Here is an 18,435-nt window from a genome sequence, read left to right as displayed (position 1 = left end):
ATTATAGTTGTGTTAGCCACACAAAGCGTTGCAGGGCCAAGACATTTTAAGCCACAGTTGTTAAGTGAATTATTGCATTTATTAAGCTAGTCACATGGCTGTTAAGTGAATCTGGGTTACCCCGTTGACTTTGCTTTTCAGAAGGTTGCCAAAGCGGATCACGTGACTCTGGGACCCTATGAACCCGTCGTAAATATGAATCAGTTGCCGAGCATCTGAATCTTGATCACGCGGCCATGCTGCAGTGGTTGTTAAATGTGAAAAACGGTCAGAAGTCACTTTGTTCAGTGCCTTTGCAATTTCTAATGGTTCCTTACAGTGAACTGTAAGTCGAGGACTCAATGTACAGTACTCCTACAAGGTTCAATTCTTCTCTCATTTTGGATCGCTTATGAGTTAACTCTACACCAACTTCTTCGTTAGTTGCTAGAGTGACAGCAACTTTACTTTTATTTTATTTTCTTTTTTTTTCAAACTTAGCCTTCCGCTCTGCAGCCAACTGGTTCAACCGCTGTGTCACTGCCTGTGTGAGACAAAAGATCTTTGTTGTGTACTTGGACATCCAAAGTACATTGTCAGCAGATTGCTATGTTCAATTTTTTTTAAAGTTTGAACTCTCGCAGAATATTCCTCTGACTTCGTTTTCAAAATCTCACACAGTTTATGGTGGGATAATCATCCAAAAGGAAGCGATCCCAAGGTGCCTTTGGGTCTTGTTCTATCAGGAGAAGAATCTGAGATATATCTCTCCCTTCACATGGAATTCCTCTGGATTACGCTGTACTTTTGTTTCCATTGTTATCGCTGATGTGAATCATCCAAGCCTGTTCTGTTTACTCTTGGGTTGCTCTCCTAAGCACAATGTGATATATTCATCCCTATAAAAGCTGAAGCTTTGGGCTTTTCTGCACGGCCCGTGTTGCACTCTATAAAAATCAAATTAAAAATAAAACCAATAAAACTAGCTTCAAAAATCGGTTTCAAGTAAGGGACGGGTGTTTTATTTCAAACATCTCTGCTCTTTGAGGCCTTGTAGGATACTTTCAGATACCGGGCTTTATCAGCCCTCGCTAGCTTTATAAATTCCCAGGGACGATGAGTGTGTAACTCCAGTGTAGACTTAGTGTTTCTTACTGCTTTACTTCTGCTTTAGTGCACAATGAAGATAATGTCATTTGCGTCCATTTGTTCATTTACAGCAGTAGAATAATTTGTGTTTGAGATTAAGGAGTAAAGCGTCAACATTTATTTAAATATTTATCAATGGTGAAATTCAATTTTTTTTACTACTGGTTCTGTGGGCGTGGCTTAGTGGGCGTGGTGTGGCTTGGTGGGTGTGGCTTGGTGGATGTGACTGGAAGGATACTGCAAAGTCTCCATTCCCACCCCACTCTGGTGCCAGAGGTGGTATTTGCCGGTTCTCTGAACTGCTCAAAATTTCCACTACCGGTTCTCCAAACTACTCAAAATTTCTGCTACTGGTTCTCCAGAACCTGTCAGAACCTGCTGGATTTTATCCCCGATATTTATATGTCACTCTGCACATGGAACAAGTCAGATTGAAAGGAATCATGAAAGTGCACTAGGTAAAGATTTTGATTCCCAATATCAACTTAGCATTACTTATGCCAGGGGTGTCCAACCTTGGCAACTTTTAAGAGTTGTTGACTTCCAGCACCCAGAATTCTCCATCCAGTTCACCTTGCTGGCTGGGGAATTCTGGGAGTTGAAAGTCCACAATTCTTAAAAGTTGCAAAGGTTGGACCGCTCCCTGGTGCATATGGTCTCCCCCAACCTTTCCAGCTTTGCGGCCTGGTGTGGGAGAGGGAGGGGATGTCTCCACACAGGTGGCTGGGAAACACACGGGCATGCGTGCAGCTCCATTTGCATTTGCACTGCTTGTGCAAATGGAGCGGCCCCACTCACCTAATGCTTGTACAAGTGGTGATGGGCGCCTGTGCTCAACCGCCACTTTGGCCCAGTTCCGAATGGCCCAAGGCCTTATAGTGGGATTGGGGACTCCTGCTTTACAGAGAGAGTGGAGTGGAGTAGAGTAGAGTAGAGTAGAGTAGAGTAGAGTAGAGTAGAGTAGAGTAGAGTAGAGTAGAATAATAGAATAGAATAGAATAGAATAGAATAGAATAGAATAGAATAGAATAGAATAACAGAGTTGGAAGGGACCTTGGAGGTCTTCTAGTCCAATCCCTGCTTAGGCAGGAAACCCTACACCACTTCAGACAAATGGTTGTTCAATCTCTTCTTAAAAACTTCCAGTGCTGGAGTATTTACAACTTCTGGAGGCAAGTTCTTCCACTGAGCAATTGTTGTCAGGAAATTTCTCCTCAGTTCTAAGTTGCTTCTTTCCTTGATTAGTTTCCACCCAATACTTCTTGTTCTGCCCTCAGGTGCTTTGGAGAGTAGCTTGACTCTCTCTTCTTTGTGGCAGCCCCTGAGATATTGGAACACTGCTATCATGTCATCCTTAGCCCTGCTTTTCACTGAACTACAGGTACCCAATTCCAGCAGCCATTCTTTATACGTTTTATCCTTCAGTCCCCTAATAATCTTTGTTGCTCTTCTCTGCACTCTTTCTAGAGTCTACACTTCTTTTTTACATCATGGTGACCAAAACTGGATGCCGTATTCCAGGTGTGATCTTACCATGGCATTATATAAAGTGGCATTAATACTTCAGGTAATCTTAGTTAATTCTAGCTCTCTGTTTATGCAACCTAGAACTGTGTTGGCTTTTTTGTCAGCTACTGCACACGGCTGGCTCATATTTAATTGGTTGTCCACTAGGACTCCCAAGATCCTCTCAAAGTTATTGCTATTGAGCAAGGTACCACCTATACTGTACCTGTGCATTTTGTTTTTATTGCCTAAATGTAATTTTTCATTTTCTGTGAGGATAGGTAAAGGTAGAGGGTTTCCCTGTCCAATCATTTCTGACTCTAGGGCAGTGCTTCTCAAACTTGGCGACTTTAAGTCCTGTGGACTTCAAGTCGTCAAGTTTGAGAAACACTGCTCTAGGGCATGGTGCTCATCTCTGTTTCTCAGCCAAGGAAGCCAGCATTGTCCGAAGACACTTCTGTGGTCGTGTGACCTGCATGACTATAGACCCGTGATGGCGAACCTATGTCATACGTGCCACAGGTGGTACACGGACCCATCTCTGCAGGCATGCAAGCCATCGCCCAGGTCAGCTCCACTGCACATGTGTGCGTGTCTCCCACCAGTCAACTAATTTTTGGGTCTCTGCTGGGAGACGTGCGCGCATGCGTGGGGGGCGGGAGGGAATGTCGTGCTTCCTGCACCCCAGTTTTGGTTCCACGAGGTTTCAGGGAGGCCTGCTAGCACCAAAATGAGGGCCGCACATGCATGCACGGAGGGTAGTGCCTGCAGGGGGCTTTGCATTGTGGGTGTCGGCGCACACACACACACGCTTTTGGCACCCAAGGAAAATATGTGCACACCAAGGCACCTAGAATGCAATTACCTTCTCACCGAAGTGGCACTAAAATTTTCATAAATCTCTCTCTGCACTGATTTGGAGAGATTGAATTATGTGCAGAAGATCAAGTTTGACTCTTGGACCTGGACAGGTGTGTTGTTTAACAACAGCACTTGAAACAATTTGCATGCTGTCTCCTTCACAGCTCAATCTAGACTACAGGCCTGGGATCCCCACAACGTTTCCTCTCCATTTCAGTCCCTGCGCATCTTTTCTGAGATTCCCCAAAAGCAACTAGGGTTTACCCACCTGCTTTGACCCTAATATGATAGATATGATATGATATCAACTGTGTTGATGATTTTGGACCAGGAGATAGTCTTCTCAAAGGTGCTTCTTCTTTTTTTTCATGGAGAAGAAGAAAGTGTTTCGCTTCTCATCCAAGAAGCTTCATCCGTTCTGATGGTGGGGGTGGGGGAAATGTGAATGTCTGCTTGCACTGTATTGCATCTGTATCTATATTATATATTGATGGATGGATGGGTGGGTGGGTGGGTGGGTGGATGGATGGATGGATGGATGGATAGATGATAGATAGATAGATAGATGATAGATAGATGGCAGATGATAGATAGATAGATAGATAGATAGATAGATAGATAGATAGATAGATGATAGATAATCACATTGTCAGTTTGTGTCTGAGTGTTTTATCCTTAGGGTGGACAAGCTTCTTCCTTAATGTAGTATAGGAAGTTAAAACCCATCCCTCTCCTAGAAAAATGAAATATCCTGGAAAATATTAAAAAGGCAGAATATTATATTTCCCTGGATAAGAAATGGAGAAATATGTTTTTAGGCAAGAAACAGACTCACTCTTAATAGCCCCCACCTTTGTCATTGGGCCATTAAAAAGCCTGAGATAGCCTATTCAACATAACAAAGGTGGGATTCGCCTTCTACAGAAACTCACCACATGGCATCTGGGAACTCAACCAGGCTTGGGACTCAAAAGACAAAGTTAGCTAAGACACACACACACACACACACTGCCCCTGGGAGTCTGACAACCGATCAGAATACGTTTCTTACACAGGAACAGGAAACAGAGGGGTGGGGCCGAACAGGGAGTATAAAAACCCCAGGAACTCTCAGCAAGCCCCTTTGCTTGATCCCCTTTTTGCCTCAAGCCATGTGGTCCTATCCATCATTAAAACCTTTCCAAGCAGCCTCCATGTTTCCAGTGTCTTTTTCCCCACTTGGAACTGAACCCAGAAGGACATAGTAGTCTTCTTCCTCAAGGAAAAAAACAGCCTAGTTGCCCTTTGAAAAGCACCATTGAGACAATTGTGACCTGGGTGACTCTTCTCAAGACATGTGAAGACTCACCCTTACTTTCTTGGTCTGCTAAAGGCCAAGTCTTTCTTTGTTGGAGTCCTTCCTCTCTTTGAGTTTGCTGCACTTTGGAGCTAGCTCATTAAACTATTTGGGGCAACCCCCGACAAATCTACTCATTCAAACAAAGCCTTTTCAACCTCATAATGAGGGGGCAGAAATTTTGCAGTTTGTTCTCTCCCTGCTTCCCTTCCGCTCCTTTTAATTTGTCCTTCCAGCCAGAGGGAGAAAAATAGCACTGGGAGAGCTTTGGAAATGAGATTTCTCTCCCCCCCCCCCCCCCCGCCTTGCTCTCTCATCACATCCTTTCCTGCTTCCCTACTCCTCCCCTCCCCAGGGGACAGCTTAGATATTTCCTTTGATGATTATTTTATTTGAAGATAATGTCAGTGAAAGTGTTAATTGTTACAGGCAGCTAATGAGAAGGGTTAGCCAAAGGGACTCGCAACATAGAATGCCCTAGCAGTGTATTTGAAGTTAAAAGCGCACTGGGAACTGGAGAGGAAAGATAATAAAGAGGAAATATTAGTAGCTTTTCCAACACCTGAATTCAATTTTTTTGATTCTCAGGTTCTGTTTCTGTTCTGTGAGGTGGGAATGGGGATTTTACAGTGTCCTTCCCCTGGAGTGAGGTGGGAATGGGGATTTTACAGTGTCCTTCCCCTGGAGTGAGGTGGGAATGGGGATTTTACAGTGTCCTTCCCCTGGAGTGAGGTGGGAATGGGGATTTTACAGTGTCCTTCCCCTGGAGTGAGGTGGGAATGGGGATTTTACAGTGTCCTTCCCCTGGAGTGAGGTGGGAATGGGGATTTTACAGTGTCCTTCCCCTGGAGTGAGGTGGGAATGGGGATTTTACAGTGTCCTGCCCCTGGAGTGAGGTGGGAATGGGGATTTTACAGTGTCCTTCCCCTGGAGTGAGGTGGGAATGGGGATTTTACAGTGTCCTGCCCCTGGAGTGAGGTGGGAATGGGGATTTTACAGTGTCCTTCCCCTGGAGTGAGGTGGGAATGGGGATTTTACAGTGTCCTTCCCCTGGAGTGAGGTGGGAATGGGGATTTTACAGTGTCCTTCCCCTGGAGTGAGGTGGGAATGGGGATTTTACAGTGTCCTTCCCCTGGAGTGAGGTGGGAATGGGGATTTTACAGTGTCCTTCCCCTGGAGTGAGGTGGGAATGGGGATTTTACAGTGTCCTTCCCCTGGAGTGAGGTGGGAATGGGGATTTTACAGTGTCCTTCCCCTGGAGTGAGGTGGGAATGGGGATTTTACAGTGTCCTGCCCCTGGAGTGAGGTGGGAATGGGGATTTTACAGTGTCCTGCCCCTGGAGTGAGGTGGGAATGGGGATTTTACAGTGTCCTTCCCCTGGAGTGAGGTGGGAATGGGGATTTTACAGTGTCCTGCCCCTGGAGTGAGGTGGGAATGGGGATTTTACAGTGTCCTTCACCTGGAGTGAGGTGGGAATGGGGATTTTACAGTGTCCTTCTCCTGGAGTGAGGTGGGAATGGGGATTTTACAGTATCCTTCCCCTGAAGTGGGGAGGGGATGGAGATTTTATAGTATCCTTCCCCTGCCACACCCACCACGCCACACCCACCAACCCACGCCACAGAACTGGTAGTAAAAAGTTTTGAATCCCATCACTGGCTTTAGGTCCCCTTTGCACATTTGGTGATTTTAAAAAAAGAGTCATCGTACTTTTCCTTTTCAGTACAGCTAACTTAAGACAACAACAAAATATTCTTTTTATGTAATCTGACAGCTCCTATTCTCTCTTTTTTTAAAAGTAAAATAAAATATAATTTTATTTATTTTATTTGGGCAAGCTAGGAAAATGATTTGGAAGAAGTATTTAATGGAATGGAATAACAGAATGACAAGAGTTGGAAGGGACCTTGGAAGTCTTCTAGTCCAACCACTTGCTAAAGCAGGAGACATTTTATTACCAAACTAGGTCACATCATCAGTGCTAGAAGGGATTAAGGTGACAACACTTCCACGAACATTGAAAGGCAAGCCACCAGCATATAAATAAAGAACAAACCCTACTCCCTCTAGCACTGATGATGTGACCTAGTTTGGTAATGAAATGTCTACAAGAAAACCATCAAGCTCAAGAAGTACCAGGGATCCCACAATTCAACCCTGAGCTACAAATATTCTTTGCTTTTTTTTTTTGAAAAGGTTTTTTTGGGGGGTTAAACAGACAAACACAACACAAAAAAAAAAAATCATCTTTTGTTACATATTGTAGAAGTGTGTCGATTGGTTACAAATAAATTTCGTGCATCTCTTCCACAGTCATTACTTATAATTTATATCACATTGTATATTTTAAATCAAAAATATATATCTTACTATCAACATCCCACAGTTCTCATTTGATTATACTTGTTTTAACGTCCTTTTGCGTAAAATAATTCAAAATTGAAAAACACAACCACATAATGACATTTCATTAATTATTTCTAATATCATCCAATAACATTACACCTTTATAACATGTTCTAAGTAAGAATTAATTATGATTGATAACAAAATTTCTAATCCTCTTTTCCAAGTCGCTGTTTACTATTCATATCCCAATTCCTTTTATTGAGCCAGTACATATATATATTGTTAACTATATTCCTTGCATTTCATTGTTATTATTATAATTGTTATTTATTAATATAAATTAATTTGCTAATTATATCAGGTTTCCTCTCTTCAAACCAACACATGTGTGTACCTTGTTATCATTATCAATTATTTATTTAACATATCACTCTAAAGATTACTAAATTACTAATCACTAATCATATTGTAGAAGTGTGTCGATTGGTTACAAATAACTTTTACGCATCTCTTCCACAGTCATTGCTTATAATTCAAATCGCATTATGTATTTTAAATAAAAAATCTTTATATATCTTACTATCAACATAACATGCTTCTCATTTGACTGTGGTTATTTTAACATCCTTTTACATGAAATAGTCCAAAATTAAAAAACACAAGCACATAGTAGCATTAATTATTTCTAATATCATCTAATAACATTACCCCTTTATAGCATGTTCTAAGTAAAAATTAATTATGTTTGATAAGGTTTCTGATCCTCCCTTCCAAATCGCTGTTTACAATTTATCCCTTGTCATTTCATTGTTATTGTTATGGATATTATTTATTAACAAAAATTCATTCGCTAATTATATCAAATTTCCTCTCATCAAACCAACACATTTATGTACCTTATTATCCTTATCAATTATTTATTTAACATAGCACTCTAGAAATTACTAAATTACTAATCACTAATCACTAAAATTAACTAATTTTTTATTATCAGTTTTCATATATCAGCCTGTATCCTTCCAGTAATAATACAGTCTTATTTCTTTTGTCGTTTGTGGAATTGATCTTCTATTTATTTCCTTAATAAAATTTTTGTGGACTTCTATCCACACCTTGTTGCTTGTAGCATCACTTAAGTAATCTCGATGCCCTCCATCTGCTATTTTAATCAGCTTATCTTTGGTTGTCAATCTTGCTTCTGAGAAATTCTCTCTTCTTAAATCCATCATTTTTCCTCTTGTTTCTTGTTCCATGCCTTGAAATCCGGGGTAGAGTTCCTGTCGATCTAATTCCCGTTTCCATACTCCCCTTTTCCCACTTTCAACCATGTTCACTCCACTGTAAAGTAATCAGTTGTCTTGCCTTTATAATCATTTTCCCCTTCAATTTTTGGGACTCTGACCCCTTCATTTTTTGCTGTTATAAACTATTTTTTCCATCTTCCTCTCAATTCTCTCTATTATTTCTAATAAATTTTGAATTCCAGCCAAGATGTTTTGCCAAGTTATTGTTTCTTTCAACGTTGTACCATTTTGACAAGCTAGTAGATACTACCACTGTGGCTTTCAAGGCTTCTTATATTAAATTAGCTTAAACACAAGTTCATTTATAATCTTCAAAAAAGAAGGTTCTGTTTCTTTTTCTCTTCCACTGCCAGTAAGACTCTCAAAGTGCACCTGTAAAAACAATTCGTGCCCTTGCTTCTTATCACTTTCTATAAACAAGTTGCCAAGCCTCGAGATGCAAAGTCAGTGAGATCAAAAGGAAAAGGGAAAATGCAATGTTTCAAAAACTCAAGCCTCCAGCCTCCAAGTGGCAGTGTTGCTTCCCACTCTCTAATGTTATTTCAAACTTAAAAGAAACAGGGTTCTCAAATAGAATTAATAGCAAGTAATAAAATTCCTTGTTGAAATAAGAAGAAGACTTTAATTCATAGTTAAAAAATAAAAAAAAATAGAAGAAGAAAAACTGATCCGTTCTCTTAAAAAAAAAAAGTTGTGAGCACTTCAATCCACCAAGTAAAATTGAACACACTATTCAAAGCAATCCAATATAGGTTAATTTTGCCACTTATTTTCTTCTGCTTTTGGATATAATTTAACTTTTTCTAAAAAATTGGGGGCAGTCTTTTCCAAAACAATAAAGTTTCCTCACCAGATGGTCACACTTTCTCTTCCCACTTCCCTTCCGTTCCGGACCCGTCCAAGCTTAATCAGCCTGGGACTGGACTTTTTGTCGCTGGTTTGAAGAACTTCTCTTGGCTCGATCAGGGACTTTGCGTTGTCCCTGAGATCAGCAAGACGTATTCTTCCTGTTCACCGTCTCTACGGGACAGTTTAAGTCCGATTGGACCATCCAGTGGCAAAAGTATCGGCAGTGGTCTCGGAGCATTGAAACCCCACGTCCGTATCGTCGCTACATTGGCTCCTCCTTTCAAAATATTCTCTTCTATTAATGGAATATTTACTTCCCTGAATTCTTTTTCTTTTAGTGTTCATCTTATTTAGAGTCCATTGTGAAAAAACTAGTGCTGACAAGTGATGTTTTCTATTAACATGTCATAAAAGTAATATGTTTCAGAAGTTTGAAAGATGATGATGTTAACGGGATTATTTAGTGGGTTAGTAGGCCATGTAAATTAATGTACCATCCATGCCAGTAGGCCTCCTACAGGAATATGTAAATGTTGTTTAAAATTTTAAAGAAGGCATTAAAATGCATGTTAAAACCTAGGGAACTGTGACACTAAAAAGACCTGGAAAAATATATAGGTTTTTCATGTTCCCCCAAACCTATCATAATTAATTCCACAATAATTATTTATTACTGTTCTCTGCCATGGAGAGAAACATAATTTGTTTTGTCTTTTAATTAGAACAAACAAGCCAGCTGTTTTGAGTTTTGCTAAAAGCCGTGCTTAGGGCAGTAAGGATTGAAAAAATTAAGGGTTGTTTAAACAGACCTGTGAGGTTCTATAGTGGCCCACAGAAAAGCCATTTTTTAAAATAAAAAAATGATAGCATTGTTATTACATTGTCTTAGAAGTTGCATCGGTTCTGTGGAATGCATTTAGTTGCAGGAGTTATAATCCCACCCTTTTCATTTCCATAGATTTTTAAGAACATAAAATAATATGGTTGGAAGGGACCTTGGAGGTCTTCTAGTCCAACCCCCTGTTCAAGCAGGAGACCCTATCATTCTGGACACATGGCTGTCCAGACTCTTCTTGAAAACCTCCAGTGATGAAGCACCCACAACCTCTGCAGGCAAGCCATTCCACTGGTTAATTGTCCTCACTGTTAAGAAATTTCTCCTTAGTTCTAGGTGGCTTCTCTCCTTGATTAGTTTCCACCCATTGATTTTTCTCCCTCTGCCCGCCCTTCCATCCTTCCTACCTACCTACCTAAAACATAGAATAATAGAGTTGAAAGGGACCTCAGAGATCTTCAGGAGAAATTTCCTGACAGTTAGAACTGTCCACTGAGTGGAACAACTTCCCCCCAGAGGTTGTGAATGCTCAAAAACTGGAAGTTTTAAAGAAAATGTTGGATATCCATTTGTCTGAAGTGGTTTAGATTTACCTGCCTAGGCAGGGGGTCGGACTAGAAGACCTCCAAGGTCCCTTTCAACTTTTTATTCTATTCTATTCTGTAATTCTATTCTATTCTATTCTATCCCCTTAATTAAGCAGGAGACCCTACACCATTCTGGGCAAATAGCTGTCCATACTCTTCTTGAAAACTTCCAGCAATGGAGCACCCACAACTTCCTTCCTCTACCTACCTAGAACATAGAATAGTAGAGTTGGAAGGGACATTGGAGGTCTTCTAGTACACCAACCTGCTCCAGCAGGAGACTGTATGCCATTCCAAGCACATGACTGTCCAGTCTCTTCTTGAAAACTTCCAGTGATGGAGGGCTGAGTTATTATCAAGAAAGGCTTACTTTTAAGTTGAGTCTGTAGCCCCAGAGGCTGATAACACCCAGCCCGAACCAGTTCACAGAGAACATTTTGAGTTGAGCTGTTTCGTTCCAAGCTCATTAGCCAAACACAATTCCTCTTTTGCTCATTTCCCTTGCATAGCCAATGAAAGGAGATACAGCGTATATACATGTGCATACACAAAACACACACACCATCTATATTTTGTCTCTTTATATACACATACACAGAGATGTACATAGGTAAGCAGTGCTGTTGTTGGATGTGGAAGGAGAGAACATTAAAGAAGAAGGTAGACAGGAGAAGAGAGAGACTCAAGTGATCTAACTTGAAATAGATATTAGGTCTTATTGTGACTCAGATATCAGAAAATAGAGGAAAATTCAGATTAACACAGTTGGAAGGGACCTTGTAGGTCATCTAGTCCAACCCCCCAACCAAGCAGATCCCACACCATTTCTGACAAATGGCAGCCCAATCTCTTCTTGAAAATCTCAAGTGATGAAGCCCCTACAACTTCCAAAGGCAACTTCTGTTCCATTGTTCTCACTGTCAGAAAATTTCTCCTTATTTCTAGGTTGAATCTCTCCTTGTTCAGTTTCCACCCATTGCTTCTTGTTCTACCTTCAGGTGCTTTGGAGAATAGCTTGACTCCCTCTTCTTTGTGGCAGCCCCTGAGATATTGGAACACTATGCTATCATGTCTCCCCTAATCCTTATTTTCATTAAACTAGACATACCCAGTTCCAGCAACCATTTTTTATATGTTTTAGCCTCCAGTCCCCTAATCATCTTGGTTGCTCTTCTCTGCACTCTTTCTAGAGTCTCCACATCTTTTTTACAGTGTGGTGAGAAAAAACTATTCTTGATTTTGTTAGAATCTTAAGGTATGTAGTTTCTTAAGGAAGTTTGGTTCTTAATTAATGCGTGAGAAAATGTTGTTAAATGTTCTTGTGAACTCTTGATCAGCTGTTTGGCAGGGAACGTAATGTCTGTTATTGTTTTTACTTCTCAAGGGTTGCCACTTTCAAGTCAGGGACAAGGTGTTCTGCAGAGTCCTCCCCAGATTTTGATAGTGATCTTTCTAATGTCAACTCTGCATTCAAAACTGTTGTGTAGCATTTGTCCCGTTCGTTCGTGCCTAGTGTGAAGGATCGTGAAGCATTGTGAACAAAAGGTGATCCGAATCAACAAATACTTTACTCTATTGAGCCTCCCAAAGATGCTTTTTCAAAAGGCAGCTGGACTTACTTGGTGGTTTCCCCCCCCCCCCCAAAAAAAAAGCTTTTCACTTCTCATCCAAGAAGCGTCTTCGGAAGAACTGAAGAAGCTTCTTGGATGAGAAGCAAGACATCTTCAAGGAAACCATGACAACCATGACATGGATGATTGAGAATCTGTACAGATTTTTAGCCATACAATTTGGGATGAACACCCTTGGAATGGTGTGGGAGTAGGAAGAAATGGATTTCCAGAGGAAAAATTGCAGACTATAGGAACAGTTTGCACCACTCAGGTGACCCTGAGGACACAGATAAACCTCCCAAGTGCTTCAACAACCCTCTAAAAGAATGCAAATGCCCAGCTGTCTGCAAGGAATATAAATCCTTCCATTCCCCACTATCCTGTCAGAGCTGAAGAAGCTTCTTGGATGAGAAGCAAAACGTCTTCAAGGAAAAACAAAGAAAGTCCAGTTGCCTTTTGAAAAAGCACCTTTGGGACAACCATGACCTGGATGACTTGAGAATCTCCATAGGCAAATTTGGTGTCAAATTTTAGATCCTTCAATAGATTTGTCATCAAAAGAGGGGGAGTGACCTGTTCTCTGTTGTCTCTTTTTAGCAGCTTGGTGATGCGTATAAATCAGGAAAGTTTACAAAAATGCGATTTGACTTACTTGCTCAACAATTTGTAAATAGTTATTTTTCATATTATGTCTGTCAAAGATGAAAGCAAGAAACTATCCACCCAAGATAGCACTTCTTTCAATCCTTGGATTTCCTTCTCCACTTCCCCTTGGAAATTCAGAGGCCGTATCAGTTTTCCTTAGGATTGCAAAAATCTGGTTGAAAAATATTTTTCAGAAGTCAAAACATTGTGCCCAGTGTCAGCTTCCAAGGTAACCGTAATTGTCTGTAGATTTACTGAATAATATTTAAGTCTTCGCAAGGAATTGGTCACAGTTAAATGTAATTTTGTGAGGCTATTAATGCTGCTGCAAATAAAGTTATAAATGTGAAGCTGGCCTAATAGTACATTGGTTGCTGGCTTATAGCTGTTTTTTTAATGTATAAAGGACTATAATTGCAAAAAGAAAAGTAATATAGATTTTTAAAAGGGACGCGAAGGGAAGAAGAAAGGGGAGGGAATGGAAGGAGAAAGTGGAGAGAAAAGAAAGGAAAAGAAAGGAAAGATTTCTAACTTTTATCACAAGAAATATAAATAATTTAAGTAACCACTTCTTAATTTATAGCTAATGGTCTCTCATTTCATGCCCTTTCTCTATAAACAAATCTATAAAGCATCATCATTCCAGTCCCAGTGTTGGCAAAAGGGTTGCCACAAGTAACAACTTATCTATTTTAACCTTGATCAACTCAGTCAACTTTATATTCCTTTCTTTTCCTTCAAACAATCTTAATCTTTAGTCCATTCCAATAAGGTCATAGAATTTGATTTCAATGAAAGGCGATTCCTTCAATAAAGATTAGGAAAAAGGTATTATTTAGGCTGCTGGTCTGGATCCAATGCCTCTCAGGTCTTGTGAAACACACAAGACTGAATGGAAATTCTTAGTGGAGAATGCCATAATATTGTACTCAGGAGCGTCGAGTGTTGTTTACCAAGAAGTTGTGGTCAGACCTGTCAGTAGACTATTTACCTGGGAAGCAGGTTCAATCTGACTGGAGCTGGCAGGGAGGAAGCCTTGCAAATTTGAGTAACTTGTTGGTGAGGAGGGAAAATGTCGTCCTGCTCAGTATTCTTCAAGGTTAAAATAGATTTGATTTGATTTCTGACGTAAGCCATTTTTATGGGGTTTTAGAATTCAGTTATGCTCATTTCCTGAAGTCCCAAAGTTGTAAACCTAGAACTAAGGAGAACTAAAAACCTAGAACTTAGGAGAAATGTCGTTACAGAACAATTAATCAGTGGAACAACTTGCCTGCAGAAATTGTAGGTGCTCCAACACTGGAGGTTTCTAAGAATAGATTGGACAGGAATGGTATAGGGTTTTCTATCAGAGCAGGGGGTTAGACTAGAAGACCTCCAAGGTCTCTTCTCTCTTCTCTTCTTCCCTCCCCTCTCATTCCATTCCATCTTTCATTGCTGCAAAATGCAATTCGTAGCTGCTGTAACAGTGGTTTTCACATGTTTCATCATAGCCAAAGAAATTAATCATATATTGACATTCGAAGAGACCTGTCCTGAACCAATTTTTATTCAAATAATTCCAACAACTAGTGCATTTTGGCTTTTAAAAAACTAGGCGTCTGTTTGAGCTTCATGAAAGAAACAGCAGTCTTTTGCTTAATCACTTTTGGTTGAATATGTTAATGTCTTCCCTAAATTTCCCAGTCTTAATTTCTCTGCCACTTGTTAATCTCCATGTGTTATTTTCCCGCCTTTGTCTGCCACCAGCTGCTCGTTTACTAAGTCGTTCTGTGGCTGTAAGTAGACATTGTTAAGGAAAAAAGGAGACCCTCGTTCCTTAATACTTTTTTGTGAAGACATCAGTCGGAAACTGTCTTCTCTTCATCCATTCGGAGAGGAAGCCCACGGAGTAGAGCTAGACCCGGGATGACAAACTTGATTTCATTGAGGGATGCATCAGGGTTGTGTTTGACCTCGGAGGGACCAGGGTGGGCGTGGCCAGGGTGGGCATGGCCAGCTTGACATCACTCGTGTCAGGGGTGCCTGTGGTGGCCCGAACGCTCTGCAATCGAAAACAGGCTGCCCAGCTCTGTTTTCAGCTGCAACGGCCTCCTGCAACTTTCTGCCAGCAAAAATGGAGCTTGGGAGGGCTGCAAGCTCCATTTTTGCTGGCAGAGACACCACGGGCCGGTCATTTGCTGTTTCCAGGGTGGCCCCGTGAGCCAGATCTAAGCACCCCACAGGCCCGATGCAGCCCCGGGGCCTTGAGTTGGACACCCCTGAGCTAGACTGTTAATCCATTAGTGGATAAGAGATATGAAAATACATAAAAGTTGGCCAGAGATACTATTAGAGGTTTGGAGATTGCTATCATACCTATTTTTTATTCATTCATTTATTTATTCATTCATTTATTTACTTATTTATTTATTAACTTGTTTATTTACTTACTTATTTACTTACTTATTTACTTATTTATTTTATTAGTTCGTCAAATATGTACAAGATAGCTGGTATAAGTATGAACATGGACATGCACGAAAGAAATGAGTATAAACAAATGGGGGCAGTAGGACAGTGATGGTAGGCACGCTGGTGTGCTTATGCACACCCCTTTACGGACCTCTTAGGAATGGGGTGAGGTCCACAGTAGACAGTTTGAGGCTGAAGCTGTGCGGGTTTGAGGATGTAACAATGGAGTCAGCTAGAGCTTTCCAGGCGTTGAGCACTCTGTTGCTGAAGTCATATTTTCTTCATTCGAGTTTGGAGCGGTTTACCTTGAGTTTATATCAATTGTTTGCCCATGGGTTATCGCGGTTGAAGCTGAAGTAGTCGTTGACAGATAGGACGTTGTAGCAGACCATTTTGTGTACTGTGCTTAGGACCGACAGCAGGCGCAGTAGTTCCAGATTGTCCAAACCCAAAATTTCAAGCCTGGTGGCGTAAGGGATTCTATTGTGAGTAGAGGAGCGGAGGACTCTTCTCATGAAATAGCTCTGGACCCGCTCGATCGTATTAATGTCCGATATACAGTGTGGATTCCAGGCAGACGAGGTTATAATTCTAGGTTTTGAAGAAAGGGGTGGCAAACAAATCTGTGTTAGGTTAAGTTTTCTTCCAAATGAAACTCAGCTAAACTATATAAATTTCATAGACAACTAAATAATAAAACAAACAAACAATATACCCATTTTCTTGGGTGACATCAAGTTGGGCTTGACCATTGGTGGCTCTTTGGTCACAAACTCACCATCTCGCCCGCACCTTTCCAAGGGACTTCTAAGGACAATCTTCTTGTCCTTTTATTTGCCTCCATCCATCTTATCTTTCCTTTCTTCTATTGCCCTCAAGCTTTGCCAAGAATGAATTTCTTTTCGGTCCATACACAAAGCAGACAGGACAGCTGGGCCTCGACTTACAACAACAGTTCATTTAGTGACCGTTTGAAGTTACAACAGGGCCGAAAAAAGCAGCTCAGAACCATTTTTCACCCTTATGATGGTTGCAGCACATCCCCCCCTATGATCATATGATCAACATTCAGGTGCTTGGCAACTGACTCTTATTTATGACGGTTGCAGCCTCCCTAGGTCATGTGGTCCCCTTTTGAGACCTTCTGACAAGCAAAGTCAACAGGGAAGCAGATGCACTGAACAGCTGTGCTAATAACTTAACAATGGCGGTGATTCACTTAACAACTCTGAGGAAAAAAAGGTCATAAAATGGGCCAAAACTCACTTAACAACTGTTTGGCTCAGCAACAGGCATTTTGGGCTCAATTGTGGTCCTAAATCAAGGCAAGTGTGAAACTGATTCTTGCTCTTGATAAGCTTCCCTACTTGAACAAGAAGCAAGTCGCTTGCATTACAAATTATAAGGTGAATGGCTAAGGAAAACACTGAGACGATACAATTGGTTGGTTAGAAACATGCTGAAGAGCCCTTCATCCTGCAGTGGCTAGACAAGGGCTAGGATGATGATGATGATGATGATGATGATGATGATGATGATGATGATGATGATGATGATGATGATGATGTCAGGGGGACAGAATGCAAGGTAATGGTACTGATGCATCATTCTATTTCTATGAATTATATACCATATAATTCATATAATATACCATATAAACTTTCTAGCATATAATAGCAATAGCACTTAAGACTTATATTTACACCCCTCTCTAAGCAATTTACAGAACCAGCCCATTGCCCTCAACAATCTGCTCCTCATTTTACCGACCTTGGAAGGATGGTTCAATAGCAATTGCAACAGCACTTGAGACTTATATACAACTTTACAGTCCTTTTACACCCCCCTCTAAGTGGTTTACTAAGAGTCACCATATCCCCCAACAATCTGGGTCCTCATTTTACTGACCTCAGAAGGATGGAAGGCTGAGTCAGTAGCAGCAGCATTTAGACTTATAAACAGCTTTACAATCCTCTTACACCCTTCTCTAAGTGGTTTACAGAATCAGTCTGTTGCCCCCCAACAATCTGGGTCCCCATTTTACCACTGTGCCACTGAGACTCAGGGATCAGATCAAAGAGAAGCGCCCCAAACTTTATTTAATTGCCCTTAAATCTTCCTTTTTTCCCCCTCTCCCCAGGATCAACGTATAGTGTTCTTTCTATAATGCCTTCGGACTCTGAAAGCAGTAGTTCTCTCAGCAGTACTGGTAAGTAAAGAGCTGCCTGAGTTGCGGTTTGGCTATTTGGTTTGGAATTGATGGTCAGTCTTGAATATATGTATTTTCTTACACAAAAATCTATGCTTAAAAATTGTGGTCACTGGTTGAAAGTTCCAGACAGTTCTATGTTTGAGAAAAGATGTGTCTGGATGCTTCTAAAATGGTTGAATTTCCAACAAGTAGTCCTCAAATTTATGAGCCCAGAATTTTGGCTGCTAAGATTTTTGTGTGTGTCTTGTGTGTGCGTATTATGGGACGTGGTGGCTCAGTGGCTTGTTGATCAGAAAGGTTGGCAATTCGGCGGTTCAAATCCCTAGTGCTGCGTAACGGAGTGAGCTCCCGTTACTTGTCTCAGCTTCTGTCAACCTAGCAGTTTGAAAGCACGTAAAAATGAATACATAGAAAGCAGGGATGTGCGGGCAGGGGAGGCAGAGCCTCACCGCTCTTATCATGAAAAAAAAAGGGAAAAGGTGCTGAGGAGCCTCGGGGAATGGGACTGCACGAGCTGCGGTCACCTTCATGTTGACTCAGGAAGGCAGGACAGAGGGAGGTGCAGGAGGCTCCTCTAGCCTCAGCCTCCCTCCTGCACACATGGTCCCGTTCCCCGCCTTCTGTCGGGTTCTGGCGCCGGAGCTCATGGTTCCAGGGCGAATGCGCATGCGCGAGCGGCTCCCTTCCTCGCACTGAGCAACGGCAGGTTTACGGGAAGTTGCTTGTGAAAGCAGAAAGTGCAACGGACTTTTCGG

At 41.3% G+C, this 18,435-nt stretch overlaps 2 protein-coding genes across 3 annotated transcripts in view; both read left to right on the top strand.

Moving 5' to 3' along the window:
- Positions 1 to 18,435, top strand: part of DLG5 (discs large MAGUK scaffold protein 5) — a 154,126-nt gene that overhangs the window by 35,770 nt on the left and 99,921 nt on the right. For both annotated transcript variants that reach the window (XM_081956495.1, XM_081956494.1), the window contains exon 2: positions 17,609 to 17,677. In XM_081956495.1, coding sequence (XP_081812621.1) covers positions 17,609 to 17,677 — 69 coding nt within the window. The remainder of the gene's footprint in view (positions 1 to 17,608; positions 17,678 to 18,435) is intronic.
- The window catches only part of POLR3A (RNA polymerase III subunit A), a 169,562-nt gene that overhangs the window by 125,936 nt on the left and 25,191 nt on the right, over positions 1 to 18,435 (top strand). The window lies entirely within an intron of this gene.

The sequence above is a fragment of the Natrix helvetica genome (assembly GCF_964273705.1).
Source record: "Natrix helvetica genome assembly, chromosome: 5".
NCBI classification, from domain to species: Eukaryota; Metazoa; Chordata; class Lepidosauria; order Squamata; family Natricidae; genus Natrix; species Natrix helvetica.
This window is presented reverse-complemented; position numbering and strand designations above follow the sequence as displayed.